This window comes from Falco punctatus (assembly GCF_963210335.1).
Source record: "Falco punctatus genome assembly, chromosome: 6".
Lineage (NCBI taxonomy): Eukaryota > Metazoa > Chordata > Aves > Falconiformes > Falconidae > Falco > Falco punctatus.
Window position 1 is genome coordinate 69,040,534 of NC_137585.1, and position 23,078 is coordinate 69,063,611.

Sequence of the window (23,078 nt, forward strand, 5' to 3'; positions counted from 1 at the left end):
TCTAATTAGTGGTGTGGCTTGCATCTATATAACTGAATTATCATGACTGCTCTTTTTTATTATTAGTTCCCTCTTCCAGAAAGGTAGAATATTATCTGCTGCATTGTTTTCATTTACGCTTATTGATACTGAATTTAATTATGTTTTTCTAGCTCATAGTACTTAGGAAATTGGAAACTGCCTGCTCAAAATTAAAAATGTATTAGAGAAATTAATGATCAGTTTAGTCATCAGTGAACTCGTTCAGACGACATCTATTTGGTCATTAAACAAAGCCGATCAGCCATCAGATACAAGAAATTTCTACCAAATGCATACATGTTACTTGAATCAAGAAAAGACGCTTATTGCAATTTCACATGTGAAAAGTACATATTTTTAGAGTGGCAGGTTCTGGCCCCTCGAGTCACACCGACATCACCAGCAGTGTCAAGGCCCTCATCCGGCAGCCACAGCGACGACGACCAAATGATCCGATTCAGCAAAGACTGAGGTAAGAACTTCACAGAGGTGAGGAGTCCCCTGAAGCCAGTGGGACCAGTCAGGCATTAAACACAGCATGTAAAATACACCTTGGCAGGATAAGGGCATACGTGTGGGCTATGTGTGCTCGTCAGCAAATGACAAAGCTCTGAACGGTTTATACACGCAGCACTTTTTCACGGCTCTTGATCTCACGGTGGCTCTTGGCAACACAAGAGATGAAGAACAAGTTTCCACTGCAAGCTCAAACAACAGGCAGCCTTGAACTCGAGGGAGAACTACACGCTCATGGAAGTTGGGGGAGAAAAACTCCAAACAACCCAAAATTTTGTAACCAGCACTCAGCTGAAAAAAACCCCAACACCCAACACTTTCTAATCTGCACTCCCACGCTTAATGCTACTGTCTCCATTCAACCCTACCCAAGATTGTTTATTTAATCCTAACAAAAACTGGGAATACACATCAACCTGACCTAAGTACTGATTCTTCTGAATGAGTTAGTGCTTTAAAATCCTGTGATCCTGCATATTAAGATATTAACTTACATCTGATGAAGCCGATTCAAGGATAATTCCAAATCCTGAAACAGGGGTTTCTGGTTTTATAGGGGGTTCAACTACTTGCAGACTCGATCGTTCCGAGTTTGCCAATAGCTTCTTTTCATTCTCTGCAGAGCTGGGTTTCTTATTCATGGTAATTAGTTCAACAGTTTTGAGGGGCAGTTTTTTCTTTTTATTTCTCTTTCTTGATATTGTTGACTTTTGTGCACAAATCAGAGGAACAGGAGGCTGCTGTCTGTTTTGAGTCCCGACTGAAAGAAAGTAACAAATTAAATTTATAGACAAAGGCACACCTATAACCACACAGACATACCATTAAACTACTGACATACTGAACTTATCTTCTGGATAAGTGGTACAATTTTCAGGGCTGTTTGTGCATGTGAAACACTTACATTTTATTACCTTTGCATAATTTTCCAGTCTGTACAATGGGGATAATGACACTGAGTTCCACTACGAGGTTTTTCAAGACATACTGATGAATAGCATTTCAGGAAAATTAGGAATACATGGTTCTTTTTGCCAGTGACCACTGGACAGCTGGTGACATGAAGGACTTAAGCAATGATTAATTTGTATCCCCTCTTGAATGACTGAGAATCTCACTGTCTTTGAATGTCTTTTCCTGATAAAGTAAGATAATAAAAGTGCTAATACAATTACAGTTATTTTTATGAATGTAGTCACCATGTAATTAGCTCAGCAAGAACATTTCAAGTACCATTATGTCAAGAATGAGGGAAAACACTACTCAATAGTTTAATTTCTGGGGAAAAAGTAATGCAAAGTTGCATCAGTTTGTTTTGCTCATACACAGAAACTGACAGTTCATGTGTTATCTCTGACATCTAAAGAGACCGTATTCTGTATTTATCAATATTTTGCATCTTCCAGTATTCACAGTCATTTGTATAAACTAAGGCACCAGACCTGAACCTGTATGAATATAGGGGAGTTCTCCAGCACAGTGCTATGCAGATACAATTATGTGTCTGGAAGAATCAGCAAGATCAAGGTCAAAAAGAAAGCCAAAATTGCTACACAAGCAAATCAAACTCACTGGAGCTATGAGTGAACTACAAATAGTCCTCATCTACAAAGCCTGAGGAAAAAAACAAACCTCAGAATACTGTTTATTGAAAGATTTCTGGGATATTTAATTTCTGGCAAGGATTTACAAGACTTAATTTGTAGTTTATCACTTAGACCTAAGAATGAACACTAAAATACATTATTACACTTTCACTTACATGTTTGCATTTTAGGTTTTTTGTTTTACTAACAAGAATGCCAAACGGATTTTTTTTTCCTCTGCAAAACCATCATTTCCTGTCTACCAGAAAATATAAGCTATTCCCAGCAAATCAAGAGATGCACTAATTAACAAGGTACTTATACTGTAGACACATAATAAATACGAAATGTTCCTGCTATTGAGGAGCCAGTTCTTCTGGCATAAACCCCAGTTCTGGACCTCTCACCCACAACCCATTTGTAATCATGCACATCATTTCAATGAAATCAGTGCAACCGTGTAAAGAATCCCCTGTCCCAGCAGAGATTGTAAAACTGGGCCTTCGTGTGCTTCTTTGTGAATCGGTGACTTTTAGAAAAGCATTTTTATGTGTATCAACTATATTACAAAACCTGTCTGATCCTTCCCATCACTCACTCAAACATATGCCATGGAGACAAGGAGTTCAGTCAGCCTTTCACTCCACCCATACTTCAGTTAATTACTCAACACTCCCTTTTCTTACAGAGGTCTTATCCAGCCACTCTTACAAGAAAGACCTCCATGGCTCCACTCTCCATCACTCACACTGGATGGGCAACTCAACCGACAAAAATCTCCATCTCCCAACTCCTCATTAGTATTAACACCAATTTTTAGGAAGCACGGAGGCTGCAATTTCACAGCAGCCTATGATGGTCTAGCTAACTTCTAACTGCCATGGTGTCATTATCTTGCTGGCTCTAGGCTCTTCTGGCTCCGCATGGTTCTGTTTCACCTCCTAACCTGGCAGAAAACAAAGCTCAATAGTTTTCCTCAATGAACAAATTATTGCTGGTTCAGTCAGCAGAAAGAACTGGTAAACCAGCCTGAAGGAGGGTGGAGGCCACAACATGCAGTGGCTAGCTCAGCTGAGGTTACTTTGGAGCTGTAACTTCAAAGATTTTTGAAAGAAGTGTTATTTAATAACTTTAGTGGCCTTCCAACTTTTTTTTTTCACCCCCAAGATTAGTGAACTGGTAAGCAGGTAACAGCTTAAGTAGCATTTTGCACCCCTGAAGGAATACACTGCGAAAACAAACAGGGGGTGGTTATGGCATGACCTGCCTACTCAGCTCCCATTACTAGAGTATCTAATCACATCAGATTTATTTATTTATTTATTTCAGTTTAGCCTCAAACAGTTCCTACAAGGTAACATCCCATGTTACGTGTAAGGACCTGAGAAGTAAAAACAACATTTCCAAGAAGCCTGTGAACATTTGCCTTTCAATGATCTGTCAGGACAGCATGAAAAAGTCCAGGTTTTCCTGAGTCTCTACATAGATTTCTGTCTTTCTAGACCATTCCACTTAACAACGTCACAGAACCATGGAGCAGTTTGAGTTGGAAGGGACCTCCCAAGATCATCTAGTCCAACCCCACTGGAATAAGCAGGGCCATCTTCAACTCCATGCTTGTCATGGATATGCACATATGGAACTGTGGTCATTGTACCTGCTTGAACCTGCATCAATTTTCGCATGGTCTTGAGCTCTTGAAGAATAGCCTGTAGGGTTGACTGGCAATTACATGTACAGCAGTTTGGTCCAATCGATGAATTCACCATTGGGATTTCTCCTGAGAGAGGAATGAAACAGGGGAGAGACAATGTAACTCACAAAAAACAACTCAAACAACAATTACCAGCAGGCATCTGAAACTATTATCAATATACCAGATCATGAAATAAGATCCAAAGCAAGAAAACAAATAATTTTCAACATGATCTCTGTTAAGAGGAAGAGGCCGCTAGTTTTTATCCAATTACTAGTATGTGCAATTGTATACGGTAGGGAATGCAACGTTACATGGGCTGGAGAAGACAGCTCAGAGCATGAATACAATGCACTCCTCACAGCAGGGCTTTCTATTGTCAGGCTAGTTCATCTTGAATAACAATAGCACCAAACCTCATTATAAACATGCTCACTTTATCACGCACACAAAAAAAAGCCCATCTCCCGGTACAGTCTTACAAAGAATGAAGACAGTCTGTGTAATAAAGGTTTATACTGTACATTAAATGAGGGCCTAAGAATTTTTAAACTGCTTGAATGTTACATGTGATTCTTCACCATGTGAAGAATTGAGAATGAAAATAAAATACCTTATTTGGAAAATAAATAAATAAATAATAAAAAAAAAACCAGGATGGACAAGAACCACCAGCAAGGAAAGCTTGCAAATCTGCTCTTCTGTTTGCTAGGGTGAGACTGTTTTCTATGGCATGTTTTCCAGGACTGTGACCTACAAGATGGGCTTTCCATAGTTTCCCTTGGAAAATTAATATAGAAGTTCAACAGATTCTTCTTTTCTAGCAATTCTTACCAGTGTTTAACTGAATTTACATACTTCTAGTTCTAGCCCTTAGCAGTGCTTTTATTACTGCCTTGTTTTCCCAAAGTTTTGCATCACAGGTCCTTAATTAGGACACTCTGTAACAGCTGAGAGATTTCAAGCTTTAGCTGAATAGTTGCATCCTGCACGTTTTTAGAATAACTGTATACCTAGCTTTAACGCTACAAATAAAAATTTCAAAATTCAACCGAACACCTATCAGTATCTGCTTGAAACTGAGGCCAGATGGGATCACCCCCCTGCCTTTATTTCAAAATGTGCTTACATTCATTTAAATTGATGGCTATTTTACTGCTCAAAGCATGCAAGAGGAGAGATGATCATTTTATGAAGATAGATAAAAATGGATCTAACAAAAATCATCTTGCTTGGTGACACGTGGTGGACTTCAGAGAGAGTATTTCCCTTTTTCTTCCATAGCCTGACACTTACCAGGTGCCCTTTAATCATTACCTAGCTAAAGTGAACGTAAGCAACTCATTTAATCTTCCCTCATAAATCCTCCCATTTTTCATTATTATTTTAGCTTTTCTCTGAAGCCAAACCAGTTTATTAATACTGTTTTAGGTTTGGTTTGTGCTCTTCCATCAGAGCTCCCTGATGTCAAACCTGCACAGAACCCTTGACTTCAATCCTCATTTGAAATGGCTGAAAATCTGCCCACTGCTCAATTGCTCCCACCTCTTCCCAGTTCTTCCTGTGTGTCCCTCCATCCTCAGCTCTCCCTTGCCAGGCACCTGTTCTCTACCTTCTTCCATTCAGTCCTTCAGCTCTGAAGCAACATCTATCAGGCTTAAGCAAACTGGTGGTCATTCTCCCAAAAGTGAGATATTTGTGAAGCTAAACTGATGCATCACTTAAAGATTGGTCACATCTTCCAGGTGTCTCTCTCCTTCTTTCCTCAGATATTTAGATTGTCCACACTATTGCAGTTACAAATTTTGTTTTTTTAAAACATCATCCATGGATAAACCTGTTGATACTACATTAAGCTAAATGGAGTAGTTTAAGAATCTCTTCAAATCTAGCAAATGCAAATGCAATAGTTCCACCAGCTTCTTTTCTCCAAGGTTTCAGCTGTAAAAACAACTTCTAAAGAGCAAAGTGTTACATGGAAAACAGGCTAAGTCTCAAATTAAAACAAAGAGGTTACTGACTCAGCAGGACAGGACTGCCTAGTTTGATCTCACCCTTCCTTTGTACACTGTCTATTCACTGAAAGCTCCTTGGGGCATGGATGGGATTTTATCTTTTCAATGGTCCATAAAAGCTCTCCAATATTCAGCCCATTGTTACAGGTACAGAGAGAAAACAAAATAATATTATTTTTCGGTTTGCAGCAGGTTACTCAGAATCCCTCACCTTGGCTCCACCAACACCCTTTACCTATCTGTTAAAGGTAGACTTTTAAATAGAGCAGTTTCAAGACTAGTTACAATTTAATCGCATCAGTGTAACTTTGTACCTTTCAGTAAGACAAGCAGGTACCCCAGAAATGGGGTCCCAGGAAATTAGGAGAGTTTTATTAACAGAAGACAAATACATATTAACAACATCCTTCCTCTAGCGCTTTCTCAATTGTTTTAGACTAATAAAGCTCCTTGGGATAAAGCCTATCCTCTCTCTTAATCAGAATCCAACATTTTAGTGGGCTTCTAGAAACAGTATCTGAAAGACTACAGTGGGAGGCAGGGCTGGTGGCTTTTGTTTCTTTCTTAACAAAGACTCTACATGTGGTGAATTGCACGTGAAAACTTAGACAAATTATATCAGTAAATACCTGTACATCTTTCCTGTTGTAATATAACATGTTCGTAACAAAAGCACGCAGGCATGCAGGCTCCTGATGGAAAACCAAAGGGTCTGTTTTCCCATTGAGGCATGGGGGATTTACATTATAATCCCCATTAGCACTGATAGAAATTACCCATGTAAATCTACCATAGGTACTGGAAATGGGAAAAGAGACCACCCATATTTCAAATCAAAGCAGGGTTCTACTGACTTCATACATATTCATGAGGATTTTTTATTTTCTTTCTATCCTCCCTCCTCTGATCAGTTACTGTGTTGTAAGAAACATCTTGTAGAGTGTTCTCAGTCATTGTTCCAAGCACTATCTTTATCATTTTTAGAGGACAAAAGCAACCCTTTTCAACTTGTTATAAATCAATTTTTAATTTTAAAAGGAGAACAGACTTCTTATTTTTATGAAGGAGTCTTTAAAGAGCCATCTCCCTCTCTTTTGGAAGCTAGCCAGCAGGCAAATTTGATACCAGCTTGCATGACTGAGAGAAGGAGATGACACAAATACATTAGTTGCTTCCCCTGTGTGAGCAGCAAGTAGCCCAAGACACTGGTTCTTGCAGCTGGGTCTGCTGAGAGCGAATTCACCTGGTGTAACATTGCTACCACAAGTTTGTATTTGAAAAGCATGCAAACGTAATCCATTGAAAATGATCTTGACATAACCAAAAAGCAATTCAGCTGCTGCATCGCTGCTGGATTTGCTACAGAACACAAGAAACAAACCTAAAATCTTTTAGATGGACTCTATGAGTTTGTTGGCCCTAACAGGGCAGACATGCTACTCACTGTAGCCCCAAGAGGCTCCCACTAAATACAGTGGGTCACACGTCTACCTAACATCCTGACTTGTGGAACTGCCACCTTAAATCTGGTTTGGAAAGAATCCCTTTGCTTTGCAAGCATGCTTCTACTCTTCCCCTGTTGCAGCAATGCCTATACTCTCCACATTCGTCCTTTTCTCTCTTTGTCTATTTTTGCCAGTACCTTTTTCACAACTGCTTTCTACAGCACCTATTAAACATCCATTCCAGCCTCTCCTTGAACCATATTTGCCTTGTGAGTAGATAACTATACTATTAGATGGATGTAGCATGCCTATTACATTCAAATTTGAGTAATTCAGAGACTCTTCAACATATGTCTTGGCTCCCTCTATACACAATGGACAGAAACAGTTTCTGGACTCAGACTGCCTGCTTAGATGCCTGGACATCTCCCCAGTGATGACCTAGGCCTGACAGCCCCAGGTAATAAGCTTACCTCCTACCTGAACAGTTTTGCTCTGATGAGTTTAAGCACAGAATCACAGACTGGTCGGGGCTGGAAGGGGCCTCTGGAGACCATCTAGTTCAACCCTGGCTAACGCAGATTCTCCCAGAGCAGGCTGCACAGTCACATCCAGGTGGGTTTGAATATCTCCAGGGAAGGAGACCCCACAGCCTCTCTGGGCAGCCTGCCCCAGTGCTCTGCCACCCTCAAGGTAAAGTTCTTCCTCATATTCAGATGGACCTTCCTGTGTTGCAGTTTGTGCCCGTTGCCCCTTGTCCTGTCACTGGGCACCACTGAAAAGAGCCCGGCCCCCTCTCGGCGTTTGCCCTTAAGGTATTTGCATGCACCGATCAGGTCCCCTCCCATCCTTCTCTTCCCCAGGCTGGACAGCCCCAGCTCTCTCAGCTTCTCCGCACCAGGGAGATGCTCCAGCCCCATCATCATCTTCACAGCCCTCCACTGGACCCTGGTAAGTACACCATGGTAAGTACTAAGGAGTACTATCTCCCTTGAGGCATTGTTCAGTATTTCTGCACTCAAGCTTTTAAAGACTTTGTCCATCCTCTGAACAACATCTAAAATACTGAGTTAGATGTTCAGGCTCCCAGTGCAAGACTTGGGGAGGAATCAGGCATGTTACAATGGCTGCCCAGAAGAGCTGCTTCTTCCACCAGGAGAAGTTTCAGAGCTCGCTCACAGCCCAGAAATACATGGAAAGTTTCCTCCCCTAGAGACCAGGCTTGTGAACCAAAGCAGCAGAACTGTCCGGCAGGGTTGCAACACCCCACGGGAGGCAGCCACCTTGAACCAAAGAGCTACGCAGACCATCTTTTCAAAGGTGGCCAGCGGAGAGTGCCCACACCCAGCTTTATGTAATAACCGACAAGATTGCATTCCTCTCTGTAACAGAACAGCTGCAGAGGGAGGGGAGGAAGGTGCCTCCCGGTACACGTCCCCAGGAGCTGGGAGCCTGGGCATTCCTCTTGTCCAGCCCGGGAGGTCACTCAACCCAACCCTTCTACTGTCTCACAGATCATTCTAACCTATAAGAGATGACAAATCAGCTAAACCCTTCCTCCTCCTAGGAAAGATTAAAAGCACTGACATTTCCTTGCATATGGGGCCAAATCCTGTCAACATGTTTTAGCTCACCTGCTGAATCAGGCCCCTGCAGGGATAGAGGTGCTGCTCCACCTACTTTCTGGATCAGGGAAGTGGGCACCTAATCTGTGCAGGCTTGGGCACTTCTGTGCACGTAGAGAACTGTCCCAGCTGGCGCCCAGCGACTCTCAGGGCAAAGAGGCAGACATCTGATGAGTTTCAGGTCCTTCCACATTTAGGACGTTGTTATGGTGGAATTTTGGAGAGCAAAGTTTTAGACAAGGATGCTAAATCCCATCAAGTGTTTTCCCCTCTCCCCTGGGTCTGCACCTTTCAAAAACACAGAACTATTTCTTTTTTTTTTTGGTAATTAAAAAATAAATAAAACTAGCATGACTTACTGCAACACCTTTCTCCAAGTCAGTCAGTACCTCTGTGTAAATCATTGCCTCCACAGAGAAACAGTCAATCTGGGGAAACCTAAGGCTGCAGGTTTTTTAGTGCAGTGACAATACTTCCTAAAGGACAGTACTGAGAATAGTATCAGTATTTTTCTTTTTAACTGTTAAAAGCAATAAGAACTTGTATGCCTTTAGAGAAGGATACACAGCAGATACTCCTACTGGGAGCTATGAATACCTTCAGAATCAACTGGAAATTGATAATGTTTTCAGATGCAGCCTCACAATTTTTTATTTTCCTGAATTTAGAACTGAGGTACCCCTTTAAAATGCACCCCACCACCACCCACACCCCCAGCTAAATTTGGTGTTGAGTATCAGGAGAAAAACTTCCTGAATTGAATTTAGATCATTAAAGAAGACCTTCAGGAATCTGGTAGTTATCCATTCTCTGGTACTTAAAATAACAACAGAAACGTATTTTAAGAGCACACTGCCATCTACTTCTGGGCAGAATTCTCTGCCAGTACAAGATGGACCGTGGTCTAGTACATGCTGTTCATAGGTAGACACCATCATCACTTTCTCCAATGGTCCCATCGGAATAAAGCCTAAGGCTGTGATAGGATTTTGTACCTGAAGTTCAGCGGTCAGTTATAAGGCTGATGCCATCCCCTTATGGAAGTCAGTAGAATCCTGCTCTGCAAGTGGTGTCACAACAGTGCTACATTACTCATTGCGAAGAGGAGTGGTAGAGGTTGACATTTAATTAGCTATGAATTTAATAACAATGGCAAAAGCTGTTTTAATAAGTACTGTATAGAAATTAAGCCTGTAACAGCACTGAGCAATTCTGCCCTATCACCAGGAATCCATTTTAAAAGCTAAGACAGATGGTAGCAGAATGCACTGTGCCCACTTTCACACCTTTTCAAAGTGATAACTGTGCTCATTTTGTAGACTCTGAACTATAACTGCTTTCAGTGCAGCGGTACAATATATCATCACAACAAAGGCAGAAATTTAGTACAGTACAAGGAGAGGAAAAGAAAAATAAGTATTATTCTCAGTATCTAATGTAGATCATACCATTGGACGCCACGGTTCGTGTTTGATTTTGGAACGTTTTGGATCGAGTTCCATATTGCCCTGAAAAATGGCTAGCTTGGGGTGGTAGTTCATTCCATGCACTGCTCTGTGAAGGATGAAGGCTCGCCTGGGACTCTGCAGGGGGATTCAGGCGCTGGGCCCAGGCTAAGTCTAAATCTTGGGGCTCCTCCTTCAGTTTTTCTCCTTCTTTGCCAACTCGTTGATAGATTCTTCCAGTGCTGTCATTCAGGAATCTTCTCATCCCTGTAATTTGTTTTTTAATTTCCCGGCTTTCATCTCCTAATGAAAACAGAGCCACAGTTATCACTATAAATTAGCAAAAACGGTAATGGGTAGAGATTAGTGATTTTAGATGCCAGTAAGAGTTGGAGTACAAAAATAAATAAATAAAGACGAGAACGAAAAAGAGATAGTTGAGGGGTCATTGGTACATAACAGGCTATGCTTTAACACAGCGATGGTTGACATCTCTCATGGTTGAAAGACCTGCTGAACTTGGCTTTCTTGATGCTATTTCTAAAGCTTTGATGAGTTAAGATATTTCTCCAGAAGCAAATAATATTAGCTACAGCAGTTTCAAATAAACTAAAAGCCTGATCCTATTCAGGCGTTGACATCAGTGGATATTTTCCCCAAGTAAAGCCTAAAGGATCAGGTCCTTTGTATGTCAGTTTGCTATATGCTGAAGGACAGATCCTAGAAAAAATAAATAACTCACAAAAAGCACCACACCACACATACACAGAGCAACACTACACCTATTGATTTTAATGAACAGGATCAGTTCCTTAGTCCACAGAATTTTACTTTATTCCTGTATAATACAGTAATATTAAAAGCAGCTAATACGTGCATAACCGTGTATAGACTAACTGCTGGATGTGTTAAAAATGCAGATTACAAAAACAAAATGAAAATATATACAAGAAAAATGTGACTGTTCCAAATAAATTCAAGGCATTTAAATAATAACAATTACATACTTTAATACTCCTGGCACCATTTAAGTATTAATTTTACGTACGAAACTGCTGATTGCACAATGAATATATGCGTCTTGGGCAGATAGTAGGTATTTTGCTCGTTAAAGCATACATTACATTTCACTAGTAATAAGAAGTGTTCATAGTCACTTCTGAAATAAGAAGATTCTGTATTTTTACTGGTAATAGAAAAATCAAACATCCTAAGCAAATGAAGTAACGAAGATCAAGAAATTGATGAATCAACCTTCCTTTATAGTATACTTAATACAGTAATACTTGGTATCCTCTACCCCATTTACATTTGCATTTTCCAAAAGAAAGCTATCTTTGGCAAAGCAACAGTGCAAAGGAAACTTCAGAATAAAAAACAAACCCCAGCCCTCCAAAAATCAGCGCGCAATGTGCATCATCTCTGGTTCAACAAGGTATTGGAAAGTGTGCTAATGCCAGGCATGTGAATGACTATCAACTCAGCACAACCACTCAGTTGCCTAAACTTAGGTGCACACTTAGGTAGCGGGCTAAACCAGAGAGCTAAAAGAGCAACAACCCCCTCCCTGGCACGGGCCAAGCTCAACGTGGCTGGGACAGGCTCCAAGCCCGGCGCACCCAGGGCCGTGCAGTACCCAGAAGAGGGAGTTTTTGCTCCGGGAGGTGAACAAGCAGAAGGGGAGATGAGCTGCACAATCCGCTCCAGCCTCTGCTGAATCAGAGCATCTCCCGCTTGACCTGACACACCGGTGCCCTGGGCCAGCACCAGCTGGCTCCAGTCCCCCCAGCCCAGTGAGGAGGATGGGCCGTTTGCAAGAAAGCTTTTAGTCCAAACTTAGAAATACATCCGTCAACCCTGTACAGTAATACTCCAGCACTGATTCCACCCCAGCTACAGCATCGAGAAAAACCTTTTGCAAGCAAGTTCTGCATTGCATTTATTTTGTTAGTTTGCCTGTGGATTTATATGCACGGGTGTGATTTAATTAACAAATTGCAGCACTGATTCCTTTAAAATGACACTTTTGGGCCCCAACCCAACCAGGGGCTCACTCTTTGTAATTCCCAACCTCAAGAAGCTGCAGAGTACCACCAGACTCCAACTACCATGATACTCAGACCTGTACTCGGAAGACCGCCTCCCTCCTGCCCGTGGCTCTACCTGCCCATACCCAGGCTCCAAATGCTCCCACCACACCGCAGCATGAAGCAACCCCTTACTGTCAGCTCTCAGAGTTCAATGTTGGCAGTTTGGATTTGTATTTGGCAGCAAAGTGTTTCCGAACATCAGAAAAGCTTCCCGCTCACCTCCCCCTGGCGGGTGTAGTGGCTGCATGCTACGCAGCTGGTCGGGTGACGTGTTGTTGGACAGATTAAATTTCCCTTACCCAATTACATAAAGTATTAATGTTAATTGAGCTTATTCAGCCTTGATTCTGGTCCCTTGTTAGTTCATACAGAAGTCCTCCTAAGCAGTGACATGAGCATACTTACCTCCAAATAGAGGTATTTATGTTTATGCTTTATGTTTTCATGTTACAACAAACTCTGAACTTGCATCCCATGTAAGCATGTCTGTGTTTAGGTAGCTCCCTGCTTAAAACAGGAAGATTCACCCTTTATGAACTTGTTTGTTGGCTGGGGTTTGGTTTTTTTTTGGGGGGGGATTCTTCTATTCAGATTTTGTTGTTGTTTTTTGGTGGGTTTTTTTGTTTGGTTGGTTGGGTTTTTAGGGTTTTTTTGGTTTGTTTATTTAAGTGTATCTTCTATTTTGTAAGGAAGGCCATTAAAAACATACAGGCTATAAGCTTGACTTAAGTCTTCAGTGCAAGTTTACATCGCCCCTCTCCCAGTTATGACGTTTTACAGCTTTTAATTTGCAACTGGCTGAGCTAGGGACAGCAGCACCCTTCCCGACAGGAGTGGAGAGTAGCTGATACTACACCATCTGAATCCACAGGCAGGCACAAGACCAGTAACAGATTTAACTTCTTGCTCCCTGGTTATCTCATTTGTCTATTAGCTCTAGAGCCCAATGATAGCATTTTGTTATCAGCTATTCCACTGATGATTTCCACAGATGATAACCATGTAATTTAAAAATGAAGAGAGAAGACAAAAAAAAAAAAAAAAAAAAAAGGAAGCTGGGGCACAGAGAAAACCAAACAGCTTAAACTACTATGTCCTATGGAAGAGACAGCCTCCCTTTTTAAATGCCAAATGGGATAATCAAGCACTGGGAAAAAAACCCAGTTTATTACATAAAAATCTGCATTACCTATCTGTGAAAAGCCCCCTGAGACAGATGCTGAGGCCTGAGAGGAGCAGTGCATGTTTCAGCCTCTCCTTGCACACATACCTGGGGTCCTCACTACCCCGGAGGAGATGAGGATGCCTCTGAAGGGCAGGCTATAGGATTTGCCATTTGGATTGCCCATGCAGTCCCTTTGGTTTTACCTGAAACCATGGAAGTTACTTGCAAAACACTAAAATACTTACAAAATATTACTCAAAATAGATAAGCACAGCAAATTACAGATCTATTTAGGAACTTCTATGTAAAGATTATAATAGTCATAACAAAAACACATTAATAATTTTTTTAAATAGTTGTTTTTAAGATGGTCCTTTATATACAACCTATTTTTCCACATGGCCTGACTGCAATCTTGTAAAATAACAACAAAAAAGCAAAACAAAGCCCTTTCATAAATACTACATTAAATAGTCGTAGGGAATAATCTCCCCAAAATTCACTTCAATCTCTTTCCTTACTGAAAGTGTGCACAGCATAAAAACTGCCTGCTTTGAAAGCTGTAAAAATGTTAAAAAATAAAACACACAAACGTAAACCAGAACTGTCTAGGATGAAGTAGCATCCACATGCTAAGCGTGCACCTGTCTGAAGCAACAGACCTGTAAACAACTCCAGTTAACAAAATATTATTGGTAGTCCATTAATTCCGTTCTTTGCCCCTAGATGCCTGACCATCTTTTCACTATTATGTTTATTAAACTTAATATAAATATACCACACTGCCCACAAACAACTTACTATACTTCTCCCAAGTAATTTGTCAAATATTATCACACCGCTACAAAGAATTATAACATGATATGCAACCACACTCATATGTTAAAATATTAATTTTATTCCAGTATTAGAGAAGTGGTGACCATATCTGTAATTAATGTATTTGTTTTAAAGTGTATAAATAAGTGAACAGAGTTAAGGTTGGACAACTGTCTGTATTTCTTCCCTTGACTTATATAAACAATGAACCATAATGTTCTTTCAGCCCAATGTTTTGCAACTAATTTATTCATTTTTAACATTTATATTTCCCATATGTTTTGGGAAATACTCATGAGTAATTGACTTTTTTAATACAGTTTGATTTTCTATGAATTAGTGTCTAATTTATTTTTTGTGTTGTGTTCACGCAAATGAAACTCGTATGGAAACTTTTCCCTTCTTGCCTATACAAACAAGGCTTTTTTCCGGCATCAGGCTGTGTACTCATGTACTCAAGGTACTTCATATGTCAGAGATTTCCACCTTTGTGTCAAACTAGGCTGAAATTGGTGCATGAGTACAGGAGCTTTCAGGAGGGTAGGAAGTGCAGTGCCAAACAGCTAGACAAGCACATGTGAGCTGACATCAGCCAGGTATGTAAGGGAAGGAGGCTTCAGAGGTGAGGAAAAGTAGAAGTCAATGTGTATGGCTTGAATGCTCAAAGAAAAATAATATATAATTGCAATGGGTTATATAACCAAATGTACTGAACACCAGTTTACTAGATGCCACTTGAATGCTGCCCTTCCTGGAAGAGGGCCAGCAAAACTCGGCTGCTGTGTTTGAAGTTTTTTTTTTAAGGGTTAATTCAGAGCAGCTCAAGGAACTGGGAGGCACATGCTTTCACTGCACAGCCAGGCTGAACTCACCAGCCTGGTGAGTTTTCAAAAAACACCTTTTTGAATGTTACATCATATTCAAGCATTTCCTTCAAAGACAGTTATCCTAGAAGGGAACTATGCATCCCTCCTCAGCAAAAATTACACGCCACCAAACTGTAACTTTCAAAACTGAAGGTATTTTTGCCACTGTCACCTTGCACTACAAGTGGTCATGAAAGAGAAGACTGTGAAGGTCAGCATGAGGAAAATAGAGGAGCCATGTGCATGATTCCTTACCAGATCAAAGTTTTCCCAAATCACGTGGAAACTTGTTGTGTTTGCCCTGTGGATAATCTGAATTGGGCATCATGTAGCTAAATCAAGGCGGCAAGCCCGCATTTCTCAAACAAGCGATGCCCAGCCTTTGCTAGCATATAAGAACCTACATTGAACAAGTAACACAGGCAACAACACACTCTGCAAATTAAAAACCTAGACCCCAAGTCAGCAGGGAGAGCAGCTGTCATGAACAATGTCAGAGCATCACACAAGCAACATGAGTTATGAGCTGGGGACTTTAACTACCCTAAGCTAACATAGGGACATTTAAGCTGTCTTAAGTGAAGCATCTTTGCAGTACTCTAAAACACCTTTTAAGAGCACTTACCCATCTTCATGTCACCACACAAAGCACTAAGATTGTATTTGCAGGAAAACCAGATCACCCTCAAACCAGACCCCCTACTCCCAAACCAAGCATGGAAGTACGTGGGTTGATCGACACCCCTGCCTATGACAAGACACAGAACAGTAATAAGCATCACAAACACTAACGTAAGTAAAGCAATTTGCAGAATCACAACCAGAATCAGACCTTGGGACCATTCAGGATCTGGGGGGTTATTTCTCTGGAAGCTCGATCAGCTTAGGTGGCCTGGTCACCACCACCACAAAATAACTCTTTTGTAGAGTCTGGTGAAACAGTTTCAAGACACCCATCAGGAAGAGATACAGAAGCCCAAGTCACTCGCCTTCATGCCACACTGCAACAACTAAATCACTCAGGAAAGGTTAAGTCAGCAACTGTTCCATCAATGTATATATTAATGAGGTCATATAATTAAAAAAGTAATAACAGATATGCAACAACTTCCCCCAGTTATTGGAAAATCCCAGGTCAAGATCATGCTTCAGCCCCAAAGGGAAATGCTTTACAAAGTTAGATTGTTGCAGAAAACATAAACTTTTATGCAGTCTTAATTATAGAAGCTACTACTGCAACAATCAAGACTTGGGATATAATTCTATTAAAAAGTAACAAGTAACTTTACAGACTTATGTTAACTTTTTCTCTGTGAATAAATTGCAAAGGATATTATTTCTAGGACGGAATAAATTCTTGAAATTAGCGAGTAACTTATGCATCGCTCCCCTGCTCCACGAACACATTATTTATTTTTACCATGGCATAGCAAAGTTATTAATCTGCTGCTTTCCATTTCAACAATGCAAAATGCTGTAAAATGCACAGACACCTGCATTACAGTACATTTCAGTTCCACTTTATATCAGTCATAAACATCTCTGTTTTGGACATCTCTTCAAAACAAATGCTCCAAGCACACTGTGCGTAGCATTCGATTTTATGAAACTATAAAAGTTCTTCACTGTTAATTACACAGACAAATGTCTCATCACACATTTGATTACCAGGATAATATAATTAGTTTTCTACATTAACCTTTCAAACATAGAGCCTGAATTTCAAGTTGAAAGCATTGTAAAAACACTCAGTCTGGAGGTACATTATATTTCTGCTTTTTTGTGATGATAATAAAATATTAAGACTGAAAAAAACCAATGTGGTGTATGCAAAAGATATTCTTGTTTATAGACAGGCTAGGTTTAACCAACATCGTCCACAAGACATGGGTGTACAGCCTTCTCATGGGCTTGTATTTCTGAGTCTGGGGTAAGCAGCCCTGTGACTGAAGGTTTATGCTGATAATTGGCAAAAGTGGAAGATGGGTCTGTCTTAAATCTTGTCCATATCTGAGGTATAAGCACTCTACTCTGGGCTGCCTCCTCCTTTTCAGCTAGAGCAGTCTCTCCTGGTATCAGGTAACTAAGCCCTTCCCCTTCAAAACAAAAGAGAAGCCAGTTCTCATCTGCAAAATAAAGTAGGAAGATTCCTCTCCGCCCCCCAGTTTTGTAAAGGCTGTGTTTAGTATGTCCTTCATCTAGACGAATGTGACTTCTTGTTTACCATCTCAGAACAAAGGATGGGAGGAGAGGACAAGCCACCACATCTCCCACTCCAGCAAACTTCCCAAGCTTATCAAGCTCCATTCCAAAAGCAGTTGGACTTTACACCATTACAACCATCAGAGCTCACGTCCAGTACAACATTCCTCTAATTGCGCTGAAGCTTCCTCCAATTTTCAGCCTACATTTAGACAAAGTCATATTTTTCCCATCTGGGCCAGTGCAAAAAAGGCCATCTAGGTTCAACAGGTCTTTCCTGATGTTTGGTCCTTAATTTATTTGCATGTTAAACAAACTGGGTTCTTCCGATTTACTCATTTACCCTAGAAGCTCCCCTCTTCTTGACAGTGCATCTCTTCAATTTGACTTCCTCGTTCTGCACTGTGCAACCAAAACATATGCACATCCCATTCACAACAAAGCTTTGCTCGTTTCGTTTATATACTGGCATTAACATTTCACCTTTTCTAAAGGCAATAGTTTAATGATGCACCTTAGCAGCTATTCACATACTAAAGGCTGCATCACACTGAGGTTTCAACAGCTGACCCCATGGGTCAGTTGAATTGGAGAACAAACCTAAATTGGAGAATAAACTTAAGTCTAAACCAACAAGTTGGAGTGAACATCCTTCTTGGATGAATTCTGGCATAAAATCAAATGAAATGGCAATTATACACTGAAATTCCTTCACAGTGGACAGGACTCCGAGCTGGGGAAAGTGTTGTGATCCCACCAGCCCTGAAGCACAATGGAATATTCCTCTATGCAATGTGATTATTTTTTTTAAAAGGAAACCTGGAATGTCAAACACCACTCATCCCAGATCCCTGCCAAAAGATGGGAGCCCAGATTTCAAGTGCTTCCAGTTGAGTTCAGTCCCTGCTACTGCTTTCTCTACATTTCAGATCAGTGCCTTTGTCACTAGGAATCTGGATAAAAGCGGACACCAAAATAACCTTCTCCACTTTATCTTCAGTAGGTTATGTGAGCTCCGAGTAACTTACTGAATTGAACCCAAACCCCCAAAGAAAAAAAAAAAAAAAAAAAAAAGTCATCCACACATCTTGCACAGTCATACGTCATTCAGCCTTGTCAAAACCAGCACTCCTTGAGGAGATCTGGAAGTTGGACAGTCAGCAAGGAAATGGCATCTTTTTCTTTTCATAGCAACTAAAGGTGGGCTCCCAGGACTGCAGCTCTATGCTTCAGTACCTGGTAAGGAACATCCTTGATAGGACTCACACTCTAAATTCTGACCAGCTCTTGAAATAGGTGAACTCTAGGCATTTAAATGCCAGAGCACATTCAGTCACAATGAAAAGCTGGGCATACTCACGAAAAAAAACCAACCCAAAACAAATCTGAAGACAACACAGCCAAACTGAAATCAAAATCAATTGGCCTGACTCATGGCAGAGACGTCAAAGTACAGACTTCCTGCTTAGAAGCATCCTGGCTAAAAGCAGATAGATGCCTAACTCCTGCCAAAGCTTTATCATGATTTAGGGTTGGAAGAGAAAGCATTCTATGTAAACCTCTGGTGGAGCTCACTCCTTCAGGTTTATCAGACTTCACCACAAGTGCTTCCAGAACACGAAATCCAAACACAAAGCACCGCAGCCACCTTTAGTTCTCCCCAGAAATGGGTGCAGGGAAGAAATATTTGCTGAAAAGCCTAACAGCAAGAAGCTGAGAAGGGAACTGAATGCAGCTCTCACCCTTGTGTAAATATTCCAACCATCAAAAGATTCCACACCGCCCCAGACATTCTCCTGTTCCCTCCCATTTGCTGCTGACCTCTAGAAGAGGCTGTGGCACTACGAACTAAGGAAACAAAAGGCATTTTGCATGCAGGTTGACTTCAGGTGCTGATTCACACACTCGGGACTGATGCTGAGCTGGGGAGTTACATGGGTCAAAAGGCACACAGACCAGAAAGCTAAAGTTCGCTGATAACCAGTCCTATCATGCTGTAGTATATATCATGCTGCAGACTCTATATTACTTCTGTTTTCTTTACACATTTTTAACTGTTGATTTAATTTAATTTTGCCATGGCAGGATTAGCAGGCAAGCTACAGAGGTGAAAGGGCATTACATTAAGACAGCACATTAATCCTCTATCCCACCCAAGGCAGAAGCAAAACCAAACAAATAGCAGCTTCCTGGAAATTGAATTTCTGTTATCCAGATGTCAAAGATGTAATACCCCAATTACACAAACTATTGCCAGTGAAGCATGCCAGCGAATATGCAATGTAAATGGGGTGAGCACAGAGCTGCAAAACTGCAGAGTCAGCATCTGGCTCTCTGAGTGAGTGATAATTAGCACTGTGTGTAGACACTAATAAACATTTATGTCTGAAATTACAACTTTTAGCAGTGTTAATAAAGGATATATTGGCAATTCGTAGAATAAAAGGGTCTTGAAAAGAACGTCATATTAAACAATGGCAGGCGCTTCCTGTGCTTGCATAGAGGTTTTTTTCCTCCCTAATTGCAAATGGCCACGCTATGTTGCTCGGAAATTAATCAACACAAGCACATACCTAAAAAAACTGGTTGTGTTTCTTTGGTCTCCCCATTAACATCATTGCTGTAGTCAGAGATCTTATATATCTCATGATGGTAATCTGGAATGAAAAACGATAAAAAAAATTAGAACTCAAGTGATCTGGAAAAAATGAACACTGAACACATTGCTACAGTTTTACTACATAATTTATCAATATATCTGCAGTTTATTTCATGTACATCAAATTAACCACAGAAAATGTGCTCTGTATCAGCACCTCCTAAAAAAACTTTGCTCACACTGGAGAGACTCAACTCAAATATTTCACAGATTTTAGGGAATAGCTATGCCTGCCCTAAATTACTGTGTTCATTTTCACAGCAAATTATCCCACCAGATGCCAATTATCTGGCTTCTTGCTTTACAGATGGAAAGCAGATTTATAATGAAAAATTTACCTTCTCAGAGACCAAGGGAAACTTTCAAACTTCACCTCAATCAAGAAAATCAGCAACATGCACTAGGGCTGCACTGTTCAGCTATACAGATTCATGTTGGTGCCACTGGCCTCTGAATTCTGAAGAAAGGAGGATCAGGGACACTTTAGGATATTCACCTATAGAAACTAACGTCTCTGATGACCCTAAGAATAAGCATTAGTATCTGCTATTCAGAAATGTTACAGCATTAAAAAAAAACAAACCCACAAACCGAACCCAAACAACACAACAAATACAAGATTTACTGCTGAATTTCTATTTCAAATAACAATATTTTGCAGTGAAGGTCTCTACTGTAATCTCAGGCAGGTGTTCAGTAAAACCAGAGCTTTGTTTACATGTGTGTACAGAGGGAATAGTAAGTCCGAGAAAAAAACATGTCCAACGGCAGCTCTCCTGAATGCTATTTCTAACTCTACTACTGGCACACACTTTGTCCATCGGCAAATCGCTCAAGACTGAACAATATATTCAGTGTCTTGAAACAGCTGCCTTCCCATCCAACGCCTTTAACGCCCTCCTAGTTCCCAATGCTCTCAGCTACTCCATCCATAAACTGGTTATGTTTACCTGCCTCGCAAAAAGCAAGGTAGAGATTAAATCATGGAAGAGCACTTTGGGGGGATTCACTTAAAAGGCACAATGGAAACAGAGGGCAGCATAAGCAGCCCCTCCTCCCGCCAGCGGCACACCTGCACCTCTGACAAAACAGCTACGGGATTGGAAAGGTCTCCTGGAAATGAAACTTTTTGTTATGTGCTGTTTATTTGTACAGTACGACTGTCTCGAGGGCACAAGAGGAGGAACAACCCAGTAAGTAAACTAGAATCGAGCCTAAGGCAGCGACACAAAAGAAAGAGAAGGGCCCAGAAAGAAAATGAGGGGGAAAAGACACAACAGGGAGTTGGAGAGGTCAGCAACAAGGTGCCACACAAAGGGTTCCTCTGCCTACCGAGCACGCCCAGCGAGTGAAACGGGTAAAGGTGAAGTCTGAGATACAACATCCAGGAAGTAAAAGCTCCTTTCATAAAGCTAAACCTACGGGATTTATGCTGACTGCCTTCCATGGTCATCGGCTGTCCTGCTGAGGAGGGAGAGTGATGGAGTGGCTCGGTGGGCAGCTGGTGCCCAGCCAGCGTCAACCCACCACACTCTGCATTTTCATCCTCTCAAGGGCATTCAAGATCTGCTGGGAGTAAGTATACGTGTGAAGTAGGAATTAAATGACTTACAGACTCTTGGTCCTTAGATATATAGATTACACATGCTTTCTTCTCTAGCACTCCCCTCCATACATCCAGCTGGTCACAATATTCTCCGGCTCTACAGCTGCTGCCTTAAAGTCACCACATTTCACTCTGCATTTTAGTGAAGGAATGGATTTCCTCTCGATCTGGTCATGATTGATCATCTCGATAAGGTGCTCTGAAGGGTTTTTTTGGACAGATTAAGCACTGTATGGGTGCACATTGTTAACAGATGGTGCGTTACCAATGAATTGACACAGCATACCCTTTTCTCTTTGGTTTTCTTCCTCTGCCTCAGATGTCACAGTCCAGGCGCTGCAAAATCCGTATCAATTTCACAACAGTAAACACTAAACTGTGACATTACGGAATGACTCCTGCAAGAGGCAAAGGCCAATTACAAGAGACAACTATTTATACATAATTATCTTTCTAATCAAGTCTGATAGGAAAAAAAAAAAAAAAAAAGAGTATGCAAGTGCAGACTCACATGCAAAATATGATTTTTATCTCCTCCATTCTCCAAAGTACAAAGACAGAATTTTCTCTCTAGGATGTGATTTTAGTGTAGCTTTCTGTTTGACTTTTACATCCAAAAAGAGACCCCAGGTAAAATAAGAATTACTAATAATGTACCATAACTGAATTTACCTATTAAAACAAGGTTACATAGATAGCCTAATACATTGGGGCATATCTAAACCTCTAACAAGCGTCAACTGAGAACTGACAAAATTGTCATCTATTTCTGATAGTGCACATATTCATTTTACAGCTCCATCAGGACAGAAATAAAACCATGCCTTCAATTTCAGTTTTGCTTTTCCACGTTTCACTTTCACACACACACCCAGGCTCCAGCCCAGACCTGCACTAACTCTGCCTCCGAGTCAGGAGCATGTTTGATATCAAACCCCCACAAACCAAACCTGTGGTCCGTAGAAGTTAAATCCTTGATAGGTTTGCTAATGCATACAGACCTCCAATGTGTTTCAGACAAGCCTGATGAGTCGCTGCCCCTCTAGTTTTTAACAGGGAGTATGTGCAATGCTCTAGACCCCCCTACAACAGTACAGCAGGCATTATTTACTATTCCTACCAAGTGAGTTTATTTCCATCTTTAAATTTCTTTGCATCAAATGCGATTTTGCTGAGTGCCTGCGAAGACATGGCTCTTCAGACAGCAAGTCTTGACACTCGTGCGTGCGTGTGTGTCCCCTTCACCAAGTGTGACATGACACCCAAGCAGTCACCTGCCTTGAACTTGGTATGCAGGACACACACAGCGTTTCATGGAGATA

At 41.0% G+C, this 23,078-nt stretch overlaps 1 protein-coding gene across 6 annotated transcripts in view; it reads right to left on the reverse strand.

The window, feature by feature from the left end:
- BEND7 (BEN domain containing 7) overlaps positions 1 to 23,078 on the reverse strand; it is a 61,975-nt gene that overhangs the window by 24,622 nt on the left and 14,275 nt on the right. For 4 of the 6 annotated variants that reach the window (XR_013928850.1, XM_080391721.1, XM_080391720.1 and 1 more), the window contains exons 2-5: positions 20,065 to 20,148; positions 10,353 to 10,652; positions 3,781 to 3,903; positions 1,032 to 1,297 (exon numbers count right to left, since the gene is read on the reverse strand). Coding sequence is in view for 3 of the 6 variants with exons in the window: in XM_080391721.1 (XP_080247847.1) it covers positions 1,032 to 1,297; positions 3,781 to 3,903; positions 10,353 to 10,652; positions 20,065 to 20,148 (773 nt within the window). In the remaining 3 variants the exon portion in view is untranslated. Of the gene's footprint in view, positions 1 to 1,031; positions 1,298 to 3,780; positions 3,904 to 10,352; positions 10,653 to 20,064; positions 20,149 to 20,488; positions 20,608 to 23,078 lie in introns of all 6 variants that reach the window. The other 2 variants (XR_013928849.1, XR_013928848.1) reach the window with 2 other exon arrangements.